General features: G+C 34.9%; 2 protein-coding genes and 1 non-coding gene across 11 annotated transcripts; all 3 read right to left on the bottom strand.

The window, feature by feature from the left end:
- Positions 1-87: 87 nt before the first annotated feature.
- On the bottom strand, positions 88-7,404 carry LOC105189131 (choline-phosphate cytidylyltransferase A). 9 transcript variants are annotated; one of them, XM_011151041.3, is made up of 9 exons: positions 7,087-7,404; positions 5,219-5,372; positions 3,928-4,036; positions 3,696-3,812; positions 3,466-3,617; positions 3,126-3,347; positions 2,816-2,983; positions 2,297-2,418; positions 88-2,218 (listed from the first exon to the last, which is right to left on the bottom strand). In XM_011151041.3, exons 2-9 carry the CDS (start codon positions 5,327-5,329, stop codon positions 2,116-2,118), a joined length of 1,104 nt encoding a protein of 367 aa, XP_011149343.1. In that variant the 5' UTR covers positions 5,330-5,372; positions 7,087-7,404; the 3' UTR covers positions 88-2,115. The 9 variants fall into 9 exon arrangements, with proteins under 9 accessions (XP_011149343.1, XP_011149347.1, XP_011149342.1 ...); XM_011151045.3 differs by lacking the exon at positions 7,087-7,404 and adding an exon at positions 6,645-6,805; XM_011151040.3 differs by lacking the exon at positions 7,087-7,404 and adding an exon at positions 6,302-6,414.
- Positions 7,405-9,196: 1,792 nt separating this feature from the next.
- On the bottom strand, positions 9,197-17,393 carry Karybeta3 (karyopherin beta 3). Its single transcript, XM_011151039.3, has 14 exons — positions 17,242-17,393; positions 15,797-15,946; positions 15,384-15,610; positions 15,211-15,307; positions 14,321-14,886; positions 13,737-13,845; positions 13,095-13,394; positions 12,822-13,004; positions 12,610-12,736; positions 12,118-12,483; positions 11,746-11,999; positions 11,142-11,662; positions 10,849-11,068; positions 9,197-10,776 (listed from the first exon to the last, which is right to left on the bottom strand). Exons 1-14 carry the CDS (start codon positions 17,371-17,373, stop codon positions 10,687-10,689), a joined length of 3,342 nt encoding a protein of 1,113 aa, XP_011149341.2. The 5' UTR covers positions 17,374-17,393; the 3' UTR covers positions 9,197-10,686.
- LOC112590747 (small Cajal body-specific RNA 8) lies at positions 15,034-15,167 on the bottom strand. Its single transcript, XR_003114441.1, has one exon.
- Positions 17,394-18,351: the final 958 nt, after the last annotated feature.

Genomic DNA, 18,351 nt, shown 5'->3' with positions numbered 1-18,351 from the left:
ACACACAAAATTTGATAACGCAATGAGAAGTAGATACATATCGAATTGTACCGATTCACGTAAACAGTATTTTTATAGAAAGTGCTTTTTATTGCCATTTGGAGAATAAATATGGTAAATCATACACATTGTATATATATATATATAAATACAGAATTAAATCATAATACAATAATCTTGAAGAACAAATCTTGCAAAAACATGTGTCCATTTTCATTGTAGGGAAATACGAACGTTCGATTAAGTCATATAAATAACTTACATAATAACATGTAATTAATGATATATATAGTTTTCTCACTTATTGCACGGTATTTGTCGTGCAAATAAATATTTTACAGAAAAACATTCGTTTGATCCCTAAAGAAACTCTATAAATATGTCTAATTAAGTTACAATCGTGATAACAGATCTATTGTAATATTAAATATAGTATCAAAATGCAATTTCAAACGCTACAAAATTAATTCTGCGTACTAAGCAATCTGCAATGTAACAATTTATGTATCTAAAAAGTGTAAGAACATATATGGCTATAAAATGTGTATTATCTGTAACATTCTTTTGAAGAAAAAGCATTTATATTTATGTCGGTCATAAAATACTTTAGAGATTAGGATTTTTGGATCAACGATAAATATCAAATGCACGCTATATCAAACTGAGGCAGCATCGGCATATCACGAGAAACTTGCTGTGGTTAAATATGTGTCTCTTTCGCACCGAAGTTTGATATTTATCCGTCTTAGCTCACGCTTGATTTTATTTCGCTAATATGCGTCAAAACTAAAATTATACTCCATAAATGTGGAGTACATTTTAGTGTTGTAATTAGCGATATCTGTTATTATTACATCTTCGATGTTTCCTCGAGAATCATCATACACATTAAGCTCTTTCATTAATTACTTCTACAATGCGATTGGTAATTTAATGTTATATCAATAAATTATCACATAACAGAAACTTATGTTTAACAAATAATACATTTGTAAGCGTGATTTGTTAAACTTTTATTAAATGTCTAATATATGCTAAAACAGATTCTATATAAGCGTCTGACTTTCTAAATGTTCATTTTTTTTTTAATCTGCATTGTACTTAATACGGAATACGACACAATTTTATATTTCTATGAAGCTAAAGGTATTTACTTCGTAAATTTTATAGATTTTCTGTACTTGGAATAAAAAAAAATTATAAATTTTTGCTTAAAATTAAATTAATTTGCACTTGCAAAGATTAAACAAAGTTGCTTATGCGAACAAGATCAATTTTATAAAATTCTTAGTAAAAAAATTCATCATAAAATATAATCTGACATCTATGCCCGTTCTGATATTTTACAATGAATACGAATACTACTTTAATAAGCCTTTTGTGCTTATTTTACAAAAAATAGATGTTGAACAAAAATCACGATATTCATAGTAAAGTATCAAATTTAAAATAAATAATTCTTTTATATTTCATAGAATATAGGAACAAAGTAATTTAAGGATATTTCAAAACATAACAATAATACAACACCGAACTTCGTATTCCTTTTAAATAGTCTACCATCCATGTCATCATATTGGATTGCAATATAATTTGGACATATTTATTTTCACGTTGCAAGTAGAGACGCATCGGATGATAATCCAATAAAAAAATTTTTTTATTTTCTTAATTTCGAAGTCTAAGGTATGAGGTCTAAGGTATGAGTCTAAGGTATCAGAACCAAATGTAAACCAAATGTCGCAGTCTTGGCGAAAAGCTGAAGTAAATAAATACTGTTACTACTGCTAATCTCGAGAAGTCAAGTTCTTATCAAACTATTGGTTGCGTTCTAAACTGCAACGAGAGAAGAATTATCGAAACTATATCGAAATTAAGTGTATATCGTAATCTGAATAATAAAACTGGCGACTGAACTAAACACTCGCATCACAACGGACAATTTCGTTTAATGTATAGTATTTGTTCATACTATACAAAATCTATTAAGCATAGAGTTACACTCTGCACCACCAGATCATGTAGCTGTATGAAAATACATCTAGACCTCAAAATAGTAAATGAAAATTGCACGATACTTTTGGTCAGAGCATGTCTCTTTAATATAGTGGGCTATCATTTAGAGTGTAAGTTTTCCTCTTCATCGTCGCTATAATCATCACTTAGATAATGATTATTGCGCGAAAATTCATAGCGTCCTGTCTTTTTTGGTGGTGGACTGTAAGACAAGATATACATGTATGTAAAATGGTTTAATCAAATGTGAGCATGTTTTTACACATGTTCAAAAAAGTACCTTGTCTGATCTTCATCATTGTTGCTACTATTACTACTATTTGGACTGCCATCTCTTTTTGGACTTGCTGGTGGAGATAATGCTTGCATCAAACGTCCTTTACTCTCGTTCCAAATTGTTGACTACACATGAAATACACATTCAATACAAATTAAAATTTTCGATGTATAACTTTTTTCTAATAATTTAGATATGAATAAATTTAGATTTAATGCGTCTATAAACGAGATATGACATCAGTAATTTTCACTTTGAAAATATTTTCGAAATTATGAGAAAAATTTTGATAACGAAAAGTTTGACAATGAGAAAAGGGGTAATAATATGATGGCAACAAATTTTTTGTAATTTTTATAGTCACTTTTCTATTCTTTCATTCTTTATCTTAGCCTTGTGTTTAGTCTTCCGTTTAGTTTTTATCTTATCTTAAAATATTTAAGATATTAAAAATGACTGGTCAGTCCACTCTATTTAGAGAAAAAAATTGTATATGTAGACCTATATACACATTATACATACCAATCTGCCTTCTCTTCCAAAGAGCAGAAGAAAAGCATCGATGAAGTCACGAGATTTCTCTTCCCATTTACTGATCATATCCATTCGCTTTTCACCAATGTTTTCCATCACTCGTTTTCCTTTATCTTTTAGGTCATCAAACTTGTTTTGTAAACGGAATTTTTTCTCCTGCAAAATTATTTTTATCGTAATTACTGTCTTGTTTTTTAATAATTCTAATATAATGTTCTAATATAGTGTTTCTTTCTATACAATATCATAAACACATTATACATATGTTTATCGCATATAACAGTTAACAATCACTTACGTTCAGAAAAGAAACGTTAAGTTCCTTTGCACTATAACCACGTGCAAGATTTCTCCTGACATATATGTCATAATCTTTAACTATTCTCGCAACTATATCTGATGTAGACACTCCTTCCGTTCTTTGTGTAGCTACAAACATACCTTTAGCTTTTAACTTCGCATAGACGTCTGAGCCATCATCTGTCATGTAGGGTATGTCATCATGAGCAACAAAATCGATCTGAAATACAAAATATACATATGTAATTCATACAATTTTTACAAAGCAACTCTAAAATGCAATATATTATTGCTCAAACTTAAAAACAGAAAAATATATATCTTTCTCATGAGTATACCTTATGTTTCTCAAGAAATTGATCATCAAGTTCCCAAGGTGCATCTCGCACGACTTCATCTACGTATCTACAATGCCTAACAGCATCATACCTTTCTAAATCTGTCATTACAGTTCTTCCTTTTTTACTATGAGTAAGTTCATCATTACACACTGTAAAATTAAATGTTATATTTGATATGTAGCAACTATTAGAGCTAGCAATAATATATTTTCTCTCAGAATAATTACCTCCAACAATGAGATAAACGTTTGGGAAAATATTTTTAGCCTGTAAAAGTTGTCGCGCATGTCCTTGATGGAAAAGATCATAAATACCATCAGCATAGACTCTTACTCTTCTAGGAACTGAAAAAGGACATGTATATATAAACATATGTAAAAAAAAAAATATATATAAGAGAATAAAGTATCTATATATAATATTTGACGTACTCTATATAAAAATATAGATGTAACAAACCTTTACCACTCCTCGCTTGCTTTAAAGTAATATGTATGTTGTAATCACATGAATTTCTCTCTATGATCGCCTCTATATCATCGCTGAAAGGAGCTTCTTTACAAATAGACTGAAACAAATGAAGAAAAGTATATGTTTTATGTTTAAATGAAAATAATTTATTATTTATATTTCGACTTGTCATATCATGGAGATAAAAAGAAGTAGAGTAAGTGTTATTTTAATAAATTATATTATATATTACAGGAGGATAAAATAAACATATAGAACTTACTGGAATTGTTGCATTACAAACAGAAATTTGATTATAATCTTTTAGAAACATCAAATTTGCATCGTTATTTTCATTACCATTGTGTTTGGATCCCCAAGTCATTTTTCTTTGCACAATTTGACAATATGCTTACAAGATCAAAATTTATCTTTCTGATATCCTAAATATGTTAACTAGATTTCTGATAAAGAAATCTGACGCGTAGGACACTTGGTATTTAAAAATATAACTTGCACAATTATATATACATTAAATCACTTTTAAGTCACAATTTATAAGTATAAAATATAAATTTATAAAATTCAATATATTTTAGATTGAATTTAACATTTAAATATGGGCCAGTGTGACCAGTTTGGTGAATTGAGCAAGACTGATGAATTGGTAGAGTATTTCTAAGCTTTTATCACATTAGATAAGTTAATCTTGGGTCACGCCAGACAATTATCACTTGAAAGCAACACCAAATAGTATATATCAATGATAATATTTTCTATGTATTGATAATTGGTTTCTCTTGAATAATCTTCAATTATATATATATATATATCTATTTATAAATAAACATATTTTACTATATATATTGTATATTCAAAAGTTGTTATAAAACTGAATATATTTAAGAGAAATATTTAAAAGAAAATATTTAAACTCTGTTTTTTACTTATAGTGACATGTTAAAAAAATTTCTTATCATGAGTAATGCTTATTCATAAGAAATGGATATTGACAAATGACCTCTTCTTAGCTATATATCTTATGCAAGATATGAATCCTATATATTAGCACAACTTGTAAATTATATTAATAGTATATCTCCATGTAATTTTAAAATCTTTGCTAGAAAAAATTGTATCAAATAGTCAATATGTCATATATAAGTAATACCGATTATGGAAATAGAGTACTATATGATGTTGGTAGCAGCTGTGAGATAATATAATATATTTTGTCTCTTAATTTCTTTCACCTCTTAATTTATATCCCCTTGATTTATTTGCACATGTCGATACTTACAGCATGTACTGGAGAATCTTCCCTTGAACAAGATGGACTTTCTCCATTGATACTATCTTGGTGGGTTGCAGTAGCTATCATAGTTTCTTCTCTGGGACGCTTCCTGGACATCTTTTTACCTTTGAAATGCTGTTGCCATACAGCTTTGGCCTAACTGTAAGGGTGTAAAAGTCACAATAAAATTATAACAATATAAATTTTTAATCAGGATGTATGTTATGATCATTCCCGACTGACGATATATCATAACAATATTGCAATCCCTATAACTATACCAAAAACTATACCAAAAAATATAAAATACTAATTTTATATGTGTGTATTTGTAACAATATAAGACCTGTAATAGTACAGATAGAACCAATACGCGTATCAGAGAGAAAAACGATTTAGACTGGTATTTACACCATCGTGAATCGGTAACGAGCGTAAGTGCGACACAACCCACAGCATCCTTGCTTGTCGGGAAGCAGATTTTCGAGATCGGAAGCGATCTACGGTCTACCGGTCGACGTCATACAGACCGCGCCTGCATGCCGCATGCCACGCACGTCTGACTGACGTTACCATTGAAAATTCACGACGTCGCGGCGAACAAATGAGACTCGTTTGCTCGACGCACACAGAGCCGGCGAATTTCAGCCAATTTTGAGATACACACGCGTCGACGATGGCACTCGTTGCAACGATCCGTCCGTTACGCATGCGTTCCGTTACACGTGACGTATGTGCAAAAAACGAGGAATGAGGATCGGGCGAGAAAAATTGCGACTTTGCGGGGTCGAGCTTCGTACGCCCTAGTTTCCATTGTGCAACATACCCCGAATTCCCGAGAACGCGAAGATGCTTACTGTAGGGGACTGTAGGGGAACGAGATAGTTCAAATAAAGAATACCAATGCGAGACGACGAATTCGGTCGCACAACTTTGACGAAATCGCACGTTCTCGTCCGTTGATGCTACCCGGTGGTGCGCGTTTCGCTTTGGGCCAGAGTTCCGTTTTCAGTGACCATTTATCGAGCAATTCAAATCGCGATAATTACACGTGGGCCGTACTAATGGCTAATACCAAAAACAGCTGACCTAGCAGAAGCTCGGTAGAACGTTCTGCACGAGCTTACGACGTCTCTACCACTTATGTTCGAACCCCAACGGGACCATCGTACCGGTGCCGTTTCCGACGCACCTAACCCTGACCACAGGTAGGAGGAGAGAGCGGGTAAAGTACCGACGGAGTCTCATGAAATGTCAACAACGCCCCGAGAACGATATCGCGCTGATTTCCGTCGAGTCCTCTCACGAAGCAAGGACGTCGCTACGTTGATTCTTCGTCAACGAGTCGCAATTATCACGTTCGATCACATCACCGGGCGCACTTCTTCTCCCGTCTTTTCGTCGCATTTTTCGCCGCATTTATAAGATATACCGTTACAAAAGTGCGTTATCGGCGTGCTCGTTCGTCGCTAACAACGACGGTTTCGCGATGAACGTTCCGCTCTATTTAACATCGACCACTACGTTACAGGGCGTTAATTTCGCGGCACTAAATAGGATCGCGATCGATCTTCGCAGTGCGTTAGTCATGGCTAAAAAAATGGCATTGGTACATCGTTCTAAAAAAGAGATCACTCTCTTCTCGTCGCGCCCCACGCACGTGGAACCTCTGAAGCTCGAGTCGCTTCGAAATTAAATCCCTAAAGACACCACAAAGCAGCCCGGTCGGTTGCCCCGGTACGAACATACGGTTCCAACGCGCAGGTAGTTGCGGATGGTCGAGAATACTCGGATTAACACAGCCACGCATATACGAACATTACACACACACATACACACACACCACACACCACACATACACACGTACGACTCACCCTTCGAAATTTCCCGGGCGTCTGGGGCCTCAGATAGCGGCGACGGCTGACGACGCGATTATTTTCGAAGCACCGGGTGGTATTCGTATCGCGGCGCGACCTCGCGACGTTCGCCTATCTTGTGGCAAATCTTAGCGAAATGTAGCCGGCCGGCTAATATAATGAGATTTCGATCGACTTTTAGGACTCTCTATCGTCACTGACCGTCATAGACACGTGAGACTCGTCGGGAATCACTGCTGCGCGTAATGCGTGGTAGAGCCGCGTCGCAGCGCGATATCGCACTTTGCATGCCACGGCGAGGCGGTAGCTGTCTTTCTCGACACGTGGCGGAGGGGCAAACGATGACGTAATATCGGATGATCGCCGGCGTCATGTGTGTTGTCTCATGTTTACCGGTGTGCATGCACCTACATGCGAAAGGGTTAACGCACGTAGCACAGAGTGTCACTTGCGCGCCGATGAATTTTTTATGAGAACTTTGGGGAAATTTTGCTCGGCGGTGCCTTGTGTTGTAATGTCGCACAAAGGCTGTCGTCGTGTTTCGTTCGTGCAGACATGGTTATATGTGATAAAATGCAACGATCACAAATGTAGACTAAACAAATCTATACACGTGCAGTCGCGAGTGCGAATTTAAACCAGTTTTAATAGGTAGATTGAAAATTTATTTGTATATAAAGTTGATAAAGGTGTTGACACTGTTTTCTCAATCGTATTATATAATTAGAAATATGTGGGTAATATTAATATATGAAATTCGATAATAGATATTCATCGAAATAAGTATTCACCATGTCTGTTTATATTGCACAGTGAGTTTTTATACAATATATAATACTTAGAATATAAACTTCTCCCAATGAGACAAATGAGCAAAGAAATACAAAATGATCGATTTTATATAATTTTAATATTTTATAAGTAAAAAGTTATTAACAAAAGAAATTTTATAAATAAAGTCTATTTTTCCGACGTGGTTGTGGGATTAAAGGGATCTTTCCAATCATGTACAAAGATGTGTAAGTTGAATTAGGTTAGGTTTTTTCAGGAAGAGGTACAGTGGGGAGGGAGTTTCGCTCCTCCTGCGTACTTATATGTACTACTTAACATTTTTTAATGTATACTGTGTCGGAAAAACAAATTCTGTTTATGGAACTTTTTTTGATAATAACTTTTTAATAAACAATGAACGACGGCTAAAATCTCTACAATAGGTTATTCCTCAAGATGACTTCATACAATATGTCATGACTGAAATAATTGAAACTCTGACTCTCTTAAATTAAATAATTACCCAATTTATACATTGCATTTATACGGGCAGATTATCTGGGCCGGGTAATCATCTTTCGCAATAGTGAATGATAATAATCGATAAGCCGATACGATGTACGAGTGCATTACTCGACAGTAATACGATACGCTGTGTTATTAATTCCAGTTTCGATTACAAAGGATAGCAGATGCGCGTCTCTTATAACGTATTAACTTGCATTTGAAGTAACTTTATCTCAAAAGTAACAGTCACACAAAATAAAAATCATATGATCATCATTAATTTACAATTAGTCGATAATTTTTATGAAAGATTATACGACTTAACGTATAGTATATATTTCATTATATGAAGTAAACACAGTGCCATGCGTGCATGTTATCTACTTTGTTGAAACGAAATATTACGAATGTTGAGGTGAAACAAAACCATCAGTTACAAAGCTGAGATTTATTTTAAATAATAATAACTTTAAAATAATCTCTATATAATGCTACATTCTTCTTCACACCGATTTTTTTCTTTTCCGAGCGTGTACCGCATGAACAGTCCGTCATTTCTATAGATAAACAAGATTTGCGATTGTATGCTGTAAGTATACATGTATTTTGTTGCAAGAATCTTCGTCGAGGTGTCGATTTTTTTGCGAAACAATCGTCAAGGGCAGTGTCTGCCATACGTTAAGGATACTTACAAGTATATTTCAACTCTCTCTCTCTCTCTATATATATATATATATATATGTATATATATATATATATATATATATATATATATATATACAGATATGTATACTTGTTCGGTATTTATATACTTGTATGTACAAATAAATGTTTTATTTTTTACCTTTATTTTTCTACACGTTTCAGTAAAAAAAGATCATCACCTGGAACATTTATGTTAGAAGTAGCCACTTTCTCTCGTTCTCTGAAAGTCTACTGTAGGTCAGTTTTATGGGAAATTTAATACAGTTGTATCAGAGGCTTATTAAGGACTTATTTGTGTATAAATAAATAGCAACAAGAACAGGGAGTTGTTTAAACATCATTCCACTCAGTCCTTTTCGTTAAATATTAGTGTTTTTTTTTTCGATTCATGTGTCGCATGTCGAAGGAAACGTAATGCATATAGTATTGTCGGTTCTCTACTCGACTCATTTTTTCTTGTTTTCCGTCTGCTGTGTGTACCTTTTTCATCATTTATATTCTCGACTAACATTGGATTTAAATGACATGAACAAGTCACAGCTAAGAATGCGTAAGAACTCAATGTTAATTAGCTATAAGATTACAAGAATTTTTGCTGTACTTGAACATGCATCTTATGTTTTAATTATATACAGAATGTGTATTATACACAGTCTGCAAACTTGTGACCTCGAATCTACAATTTATTAAGTGTTCCATTACGTTTCATTCAAAAGGCATTCGTATACACTCGCATTTAACGTCCAACATCATAATATTATTGACATTATCATTAAATAACATGATACCTAAATTTAATAATAAAAATATCTAAATCACAATGAGTCACACGCGGTCATTTCATGGCTACAAAAAGCTGGTTTTCCAGTTTGTTTTGCATTAGTTTCGTCATTTTAGCTAAATAATGCTCGAGAATATAAATAAATTTGTATGAAGAGATCGCAGAGACAAAATCATAATTTTTTAAATATTTTGTTCCAACAAAACTATATTTAATATTTGCATTGTTACGCAATTTATAAAATCACTTTTCTTAAACGTTAGAAAAATGTTAAGTATCGTTCGGTTTTCAATATAAAATATCATTGTTTGGACATTTTATTTAATTCGACATTGTAAATCTTTTTTTAGATAGTGTTAACCAAAGCTATGTAAAAAAAAACAAACAAACAAGATATTAAATATATGTAAATAAATTTTCTGTTTAAAACATTTGTATGTATAAGTTTATTCGTCAAGATTTCATCAATGCGAGCCCTCATTTTTAATCAAATTTCTTTCATATTATTTGCACTGTATTAATCAGTGACAAACGCAAATTTAGTTTTAGATAAGGTTTAATAACAATCCCTGACGGTAAAAAATTGACAATTATCAAATTTGATAGCATGATGCAGAAAGATATAATTAACAAATACGTGAATAATAATAATATATGAAACACGTAAAATTTGTATATATATATGTATCTGCATGTGTATGTGTGTGTAGCTAGACTGGAGCGAACGTAAGTTTTCATAGGTATAATCTAACTACCTAGAATCTTCATAAGAGATTTCCCAGAAGATAGATTAAATTTACGATTATTTTTTTTTATGTTATAATGTTAGAAATTCAACTTAGTGTGCTGAGTGCCTCATGAAGAGCTTGTTGTTGATCTGTCGTTAATTCCATTATGGTTGCCTGGAATATAGTCTCGTTGTTCTAAAAAGATATGACATTATTAGTTATCTTTTATTGAACTACGTATATAACACATATGAATTATCAGCTCACCTGTATTTCTCTAACAATACTAAGAATTCTGGACATAACGGGATGATCGTTAGGCACAGCATCTCTGAAGAGTGCTTCGGCAAAGAAACTTATAAGTCGCGGTAAGTGTGAGTTATTTGTTCCTAAGACTCCCACGTGATGCGCCTCTATTAAATCGCACAGGTATCCATATACATGTGGTGCCTCGTCTTCATCTTCAACAACTGGCAGCCAAGATAGCCTATACAGTCAAAATTCAGTCTCATGTTCATGCAGCTAATTGAAGACTACACGTGAAAAATATAGAAACTCACCAGAGTGGAAGGATTTCATCGACGTTGATTGCCTTATTATTATATTTAAGAATTTTTGTTACCGCCGAAATAGCATTTTCTGTAGGGTTTACATTCTCTGCCAACCTAGATTCTGAATCATTAATAACTTCTATTAATTTCGGTAAAGCTTCCGCACACGCTTGGGCGAAGCTTTCCCCGCCAAATTGGCCTAAAACTCCACAACCATAAGCAGCTGCCTGTCGAACTTCGGCAGATTTATCAGAAACATATTGGATCATGGGTTGCAAGAAGAATTCTTGATATTTTACACATTCAGGTCCTCCGAATTCTATTACATCGTCAAAAACGCACAAAGCCCATTGATGATCCGACCACGATCTTTCGGGATTCAATAACTTGACAAAATGTCCACATATTTGGTCGAAGTATGGGAAAAATGAGGACTTATAGGTCGAGAACAAGGCGTGTAAAATATCGGCGATTTTGCTGAGGGTATATATATCCTCATTGTCTTCATCAGCAAGTTGTTCTTCAACAACCTATGAAACAACATATGAATATATGTATTATACACAATAAATGTATTTATAAAAGTCCATACACACACACAATTTTGCAATACCTCGTCATAATCTTCGTCCTTTCGTTTCTCCAACCTAGCGAATGCCTTTTCGAAGTGGTCATTGAGTAATTTATCTAAAATTCGTAGAAGTTCAGTCATATGCGGAGCACTCAAACAACCTGCACCTAGAGTCTCGATACACTTTGCAAAAGAATACAATAGCTCCATCAAGACATCAGATTCTGGTTCTGTATCAATGGCTTTCAAAAGATCCGGGCAAATATATGCCCACATGCCTTCTACATACTGTGAGCCTTAAAAAGTCAATATATAAACATTAACGTACGATTTAAAAGTTTCGCAAAATAGACAGAAAAATAAAAAAAAACTTGTATGTTTCTCAGTGTAGCAATAAAAATTTTTTATAGTAACCTTTTATCTTAGCGCAGTCAAGAAGGTACGGCAGACTTGCCGCGGCCGCAGTTCGGACACCGTCGTGAAAATAGAATTTCAACATTGGTACCATCAATCGAACTACCTCTTCGGCATAGCCAGCGAAACCTTCTTTCAATTCTCGCGCATAACAAACCAGCATCTCGCATGCAGAAGCTTTGTCCTCCAAACCGGCTGTTTTAATTCCAAAGTTTTGTTGCTCCCCTAATGAAACAAACTGCCAATCGACATCACCTTCGATAGTTTCCAAATCTTCGTTGTCCAATAATGCAACCTCAGGTTTCATAGCAGCCGTTCGTAAGACGGGTCCCATTACTAATGGTAGATATTGTTCGAATTGTTTTCCTGCGAAGAAATATACACACAGACATTTGTAATAAACTACATGTGCACTGTGTACACTGTGTAAACACACAGACCCAAGTTCCGATCTAAGTATTTAGAATTATATGCGTATACGAGAAGTCTTACCAAGTATTTTGCAAATTCTAGCCCAAGCTGATATGAGATAACTAGTTTGTGGATCATCATCTGGCAGATTACCTTCTGCGTGTGTTTTGAGTAACATATCCATAACTTCATTAGCGTCTACAATAAACTGTAAAAATCGAATGAAACAATCGATTAATATACACTTTCCTTATCGTGAGGAAATCAGAATAAAAAACGGAACGACTTATTACTTTCTCCGAACCAACAGCGAGGCCTATTAAACTGACACATTCAATAGTTTTGCCACGTAGCATTTTGTGTTCAGGTTGATTCGCATTTTGGATTATGTATTTCAAACAAGGCATTAGTCTGTCATAATACGTTACAAATTGTTCTTCGCAAGTATCAGCAACAGAAGCTATTGTTGTAACAACCTACAAAAAACAGCGATTTGTATTTGTTATGCTTGCACTTGTAAATAAGTCATTTATATTTAACGATTTATTATAATCAATTTTTCTTACTTGTTCAAGCACGAGCTTGTTGCCTTTTTGAACCAATTCATGGAACTTATTGGTTAGTATAGATCCTAGTTTGGCCATTATGGCATCGAGATACGGCGTTAGAATATTTTTCGGACAGTCCTCACTAAAGTTCACCAAAGCGGCACCGGCATGCGCTTGAACTCGAGGATTCGCGTTATCGTCCAACACCATCAATAATCCGGGTATAACTTTATCGTGGAATTTCTTTTCAAACGTAGGTGAAAAATCTGTAGACATCTGTCCTACGGCGTTACAAGCGGCATATCTCACACGGGGATGCTAGAAAGCAACATTAAATTTTATATTTCACGATTATATAGAAATGATAAACGGAAATTTTGTACGTTCCAAAACTATGATTGTTTAACAGCAAATAATCAACTCTCAGGAACTACAGAGGATAGATTTTGGCATCTGCATTACCAAAACGGTAATACAGTGAGAATCTGTATCCTCCGCTTAATTTACCACAAATGTAACGCTATCATCATATTAAATATGATCGCTGACTTGACTTGTGGATTAACTTAATAAATTAATTAATTAATTACGTATATATAATCTGATATGATAGGATTTGAAAAATTGAATCAATGAATGAAATTTATTCTTTATACTTACTGGATCTTGCAGATATTGTATGACACCATCCATTATCTGTGGTAAAAGAGCTTCCATTTGCTTATGGCATCCTTCACCAATAGCTGAAATAGCCATAAGTGCTGCATGCCTAAATAATGAAAAACAAAATATATATTTTCCTTTTTCCTCTTTTTTGGACTTTATGTAATTCATTCATGCAACACATGAATATCATGTAATAAAAAATAAAATTTTACTATATCGGAGAAAAGCTGTGTGTTTCAAAACTATGGCAGTCACATCTAATAACTGCCAACTCTCAGTTTGGACACCCAACGAGAATCTCAAATACCAACTACCAAAACGGCAGCTGGAAAAGAGCATTACCACGTTGGTTACTCTGCCACAGACGTAACGCAATTACACACACAAGAATATATAACTGCTGACTTTTCTGTGACGTTTCAAATTGTTTTTTTATATAATACACGTAATCTAGATATTACATATGCTGAATATTGAACACGATTATACAGGTCATAATTTAACATCAATAATATCATATCCAATTTAATATCATATAATTTATAAAAAAAAAATTATATAAATTATACAGTATTTACCTATATTTCCAGTCACTGTTACTTAACATTGTGGGAATATTCTGCACGATTAGCGGTAGTACCGTTTTACCACCGAGGCCACATGCCAACCTATCTAGAGCACTTTCAGCAACTACATTATTACTGTCGCTGTCGTCTTCGATGATTTCATCGGAGAAACTCCACTTTTCATCTTCTTCTAAGTCAGTCATCATTTTCAGTACTAATGGTATTAGAGCTGCTATGTATTTTGCAGCAGCTTTGCGTACCATAGCGGGAGCATTTTCTGACATTGATACCATAACTTCTAATGCCAATTGTCTCCAAGAATCAGACATCTCTTCATTGGAGACTACATTCATACATAATTGCATTATGTTATCTAATTGTCCCCTGAGGAATTTTGGCGTGGCTTCAGCAAGGTCTATTAACACTTTTAAAAGCGCATCATCCTCTTGTTTTTCTATAGATTGAGCGGTTACTTGTACAAGTGCAGGAACTAGCTCTGAGAAATGTTTGTGTATATTATCTTCTTTGTCGTGTAATATTATAAATGCTCCAATTGCACGTACTGCTTGAAATCGAACCTGAATGGTAAAAACAATGGTGACTAATGTAATTATACATTTCCTTTAACATCAAATCTTTTTATTTTATTAGTTTATCTTAATCTTATTAATAAAAAAAGCAGGAAAAACTTATTTTGTATCAATATGACATAATTTATTCTTGCAAAATGTATGCCCCGTATCTGTCTGTAAATTAATACTTCACAAGTTACAGTCATCAAAAGGCATTTTTTCTTTGCTTTTGGGAAGAATTATGTTAAGTAATCTTAACTTGTTGAAACTCAAGTATCTATCTCCCGTTAAACTACAAGTAATATATATTATATAAAACATATGTATTACCTCATAATTTGTTATATCTACAACAGCTTGCTGTAGCATTTGTTTTATAAGATCAAGATAATTTGTTTGTTGGTTTCCAAATACTCCTGGGACGGATCTGTATGATATGCATATATCATTTTTTTTTTAGATGTCATTTTTATGTAAAATGTTTAGATCTACGTGAAACTCACGTGAACATGCGGAGTGCACTTTCCTTCAATTCGGGTGAAGGACTATTTGCACATTGAAATAAGAACTGAAGAAACTCTGGCCATTGATTATTGCCATCTTCGTCTATTAAGTTCCTAGCCACTTCAGCTGCAACCTCACAGACTTTACGACGTATAGTTTCTTTCTGTTCATTTTGGACTGATAATAAAATCTGTTCTTTCAGCTGGGCTTGTGCCTCTGATGGGATCTAAATTAATCACATTATCAAATCTATTTTTAACCAATCTTTGAGTTAAAAGAGAAAGAGGACATAAATATTCCTAAATCTAATTTAGCTGCTGATAAATCTTTTTAAAAATATTAAAATTAGCACAAAGTATATTTTAAATATGTACACATTTTAAGTTGTATATATGTATACATTTTAAATTACCTTAGGGAAGAAATCCATAAATTCTGAGGCAAACAGTCGGCGTAGCAGTACTGCAGCCATAGACCGCATTTCATCCACAAGTGTGCCATTGCAAACAGTACTTAAAAGATATGTCACCTTGCTCTCCAATGAAAGATTATTATACGTCTCCTAAATGGTTTCAAACATTACAATATTGTTAATTATCTGGAATCTTCAAGATAATGACGGAAAAAAAGTAGAAAAATAAGAATTCAAATAGCTAAAAATACTTTATTATCTTCAAAGTTGTTTTCTCATTTACAAAGACAGTAATAATCTCTTATCTTCAAAACTGAATTATGTACTTATAATTCCAAATGGATATGGCATTTATTTCTTAAGTAAACATAATATACAAAATTGCAAATTAGGAATATAATTCTATAAATAGAAAAAAAAATAAAAAATAAAAAAGAGAACTTAATAATCTCAACAATATCACACACAGTACATGTGTACACAAAATATGTACATGTGGATGCCAAGATCAAATATTACTCCAAAACTAAATTTACCGAACGACATTAGACTTATTTAATCAGGAGTATACATATCGCAACCGGAGCACGCATGAATATTCGCTCACGCTCGACACGTGATCCGGCCGTGCGAGAGTCAAGGTAAAACGTATATGTGTATACGTGCATGTGTGTGCCTGCATATATCATATATATATATATATATATATATATATATATATACATACATACATACATACATACATATAGGGAAGTTGTAAAATTAACGGTAAAATCGAACAAAGCACGAAACGCACTGTAAAAATCACATCCGTTACGGCTAGTTGCAACGGGCTAGCACGTGCAGCTCGCTCGTTCACACGATTACCGGAAATCGCGATGCGTGTAGGCGGGAAAGCAAGGTGCACGGTGCACCGAGTCGCATATCCTGCCGGGTCGCGTAGGACACGCGTTCATACGGACGCGACATCCTGGCGAAGCTGCAGGCTCATCGCGGACGGTCTTCAAGTCGCGAAGAGGTCGCTCGCTCAAAACAAATACGACATGAAGCCAAACGGAGATAGTCACCGTCCGCCTGTCTCCCGGACATGTCGAGTTGACGAGTAGCGTGAGCGAGCGCGCGCGCGCTACCCGTCTATGACACCATTTTGGATTTGCTCAGCAAACACTTGTCAGCATGCGGAGCGGCACATGGCCATGCGAATTCAGCCGTGTTAGTTGGCGCGTCATCGTCGGCACGGCGCGAAGTGATTGCGACACGTGAGGCTATGTCGTCCGCGTTACCGCAACAATGAGCTCGCGGGCACATGCGGGCGCTGACAACACGTCGGCAACGTGCTCGACTGGAACGTAGTGTGTCGCATAGCGAATATCCGTGTGCTCCAACGCGCAATGGATGCCGATTAATGAGCACTTCACGGTACCTCCGGTGGCCATTATACATACCTCCGCTCGCGCACGGACTTCGTTTTCTGAGCTGAGGAGTGTACTTAGGAGCTGTTGGAACTGATCGAGATCCGCCGCCATGTCGTCGCACGAATGAAGCAAACACGCACGCTTGGCCGACCTGATCGTCATTTAGTGTCGCCAACAGCGTGCGATGAACATCGCCTGAAACGTTGGTAACATTGTCCTTCGAACGCGTTTCACGAAAACGAGACTTGGGGGAGAATCTAGTCGCGTATTGCAGTGAACGGGTTTTAACCCAACCGGAGTCGATTAATGGTTTGTTCTTTGTAGCTGCACTGTTGAACTGGTGCAATAAATTAAAGTGAGACAAATATAGGTTTTCTCACTCTAGCTTATTGCACCAGTTCAGCAGTGCAGCTACAAAGAACAGACCATAAATCAGAGCAGCGATGATAGGTCTGTTTTTTATCACTGAACTAGTGTACACTCAGGGAACATAAAAAGAAATAGATATACATCTAGGAGTTAGTGAAAGGGAGAGAAGAGAATAAGTGCAAGTTAGTGCAGCCAGTTCAGCAATAAAAAACAAACTTCATGAATTTTTTCCCTAGCGTGAACTAGTGAAAAGTGAAAGACTTATGTGAATTAGTGAAAAATAAAAAATTTTATACGAATTTGTGAAAATCGAAACATTTCACACGACAATTGAGTCGTTCAACATGGCAGTTGCGTTCTGGATAATTCTTAATCAATATCAAAGAAATCAAAATAATAATGTCTGTGTAGTGCCAGAGAGAAGCCTGAGAGCGGGCATGGCTGCATTTACAGCGTTATGGAAAAGTTGGCTGATTCGAAGCGCCAACTGGGTCCATTTTTCATGGACATGAACTACTAAGCCAATGTCCACGATTTGTTGATACTATTCCGTGCTATGTCCGTAATTATTTGGTTCTGTTCTGTGCTATGTTCACGAGCGAGCTAGATTAGTTAGATAAAAACGAAGAATCGGTTTTTGTCTCACCACCAGCGAATATACAATCGCGACGAAGCGAGCCAGCAATGATGTTATCGTAAGGCAGACGTCACCGTCCCTCCCTTTCACCCCCTTGTTTTCCTTTCCACATTGTTTTATATTCATAATTCGTG

The sequence above is a fragment of the Harpegnathos saltator genome, unplaced genomic scaffold (genome assembly GCF_003227715.2).
Source record: "Harpegnathos saltator strain DR-91 unplaced genomic scaffold, Hsal_v8.6 scaffold140, whole genome shotgun sequence".
NCBI classification, from domain to species: domain Eukaryota; kingdom Metazoa; phylum Arthropoda; class Insecta; order Hymenoptera; family Formicidae; genus Harpegnathos; species Harpegnathos saltator.
Note: the sequence above shows the minus strand (reverse complement) of the source record. Positions and strands in the feature narration are given on the sequence as shown.

Bases quoted from the DNA above. Each gene is read 5' to 3' on its own strand.
- LOC105189131 (XM_011151041.3), bottom strand. From the start codon at position 5,329: ATGTCCAGGAAGCGTCCCAGAGAAGAAACTATGATAGCTACTGCAACC. The intron at 3,618-3,695 runs GTAATTATTCTG...TTAATTTTACAG, and splicing joins CGTTTATCTCATTGTTGGAG to TGTGTAATGATGAACTTACT. The intron at 2,984-3,125 runs GTAAGTGATTGT...ATAATTTTGCAG, and splicing joins TTAACGTTTCTTTTCTGAAC to GAGAAAAAATTCCGTTTACA.
- Karybeta3 (XM_011151039.3), bottom strand. From the start codon at position 17,373: ATGACGATCAGGTCGGCCAAGCGTGCGTGTTTGCTTCATTCGTGCGAC. The intron at 13,846-14,320 runs GTAAATACTGTA...TTCATTATTTAG, and splicing joins AACAGTGACTGGAAATATAG to GCATGCAGCACTTATGGCTA. The intron at 11,663-11,745 runs GTATTGCAAAAT...GTTGTTTCATAG, and splicing joins AGGACGAAGATTATGACGAG to GTTGTTGAAGAACAACTTGC.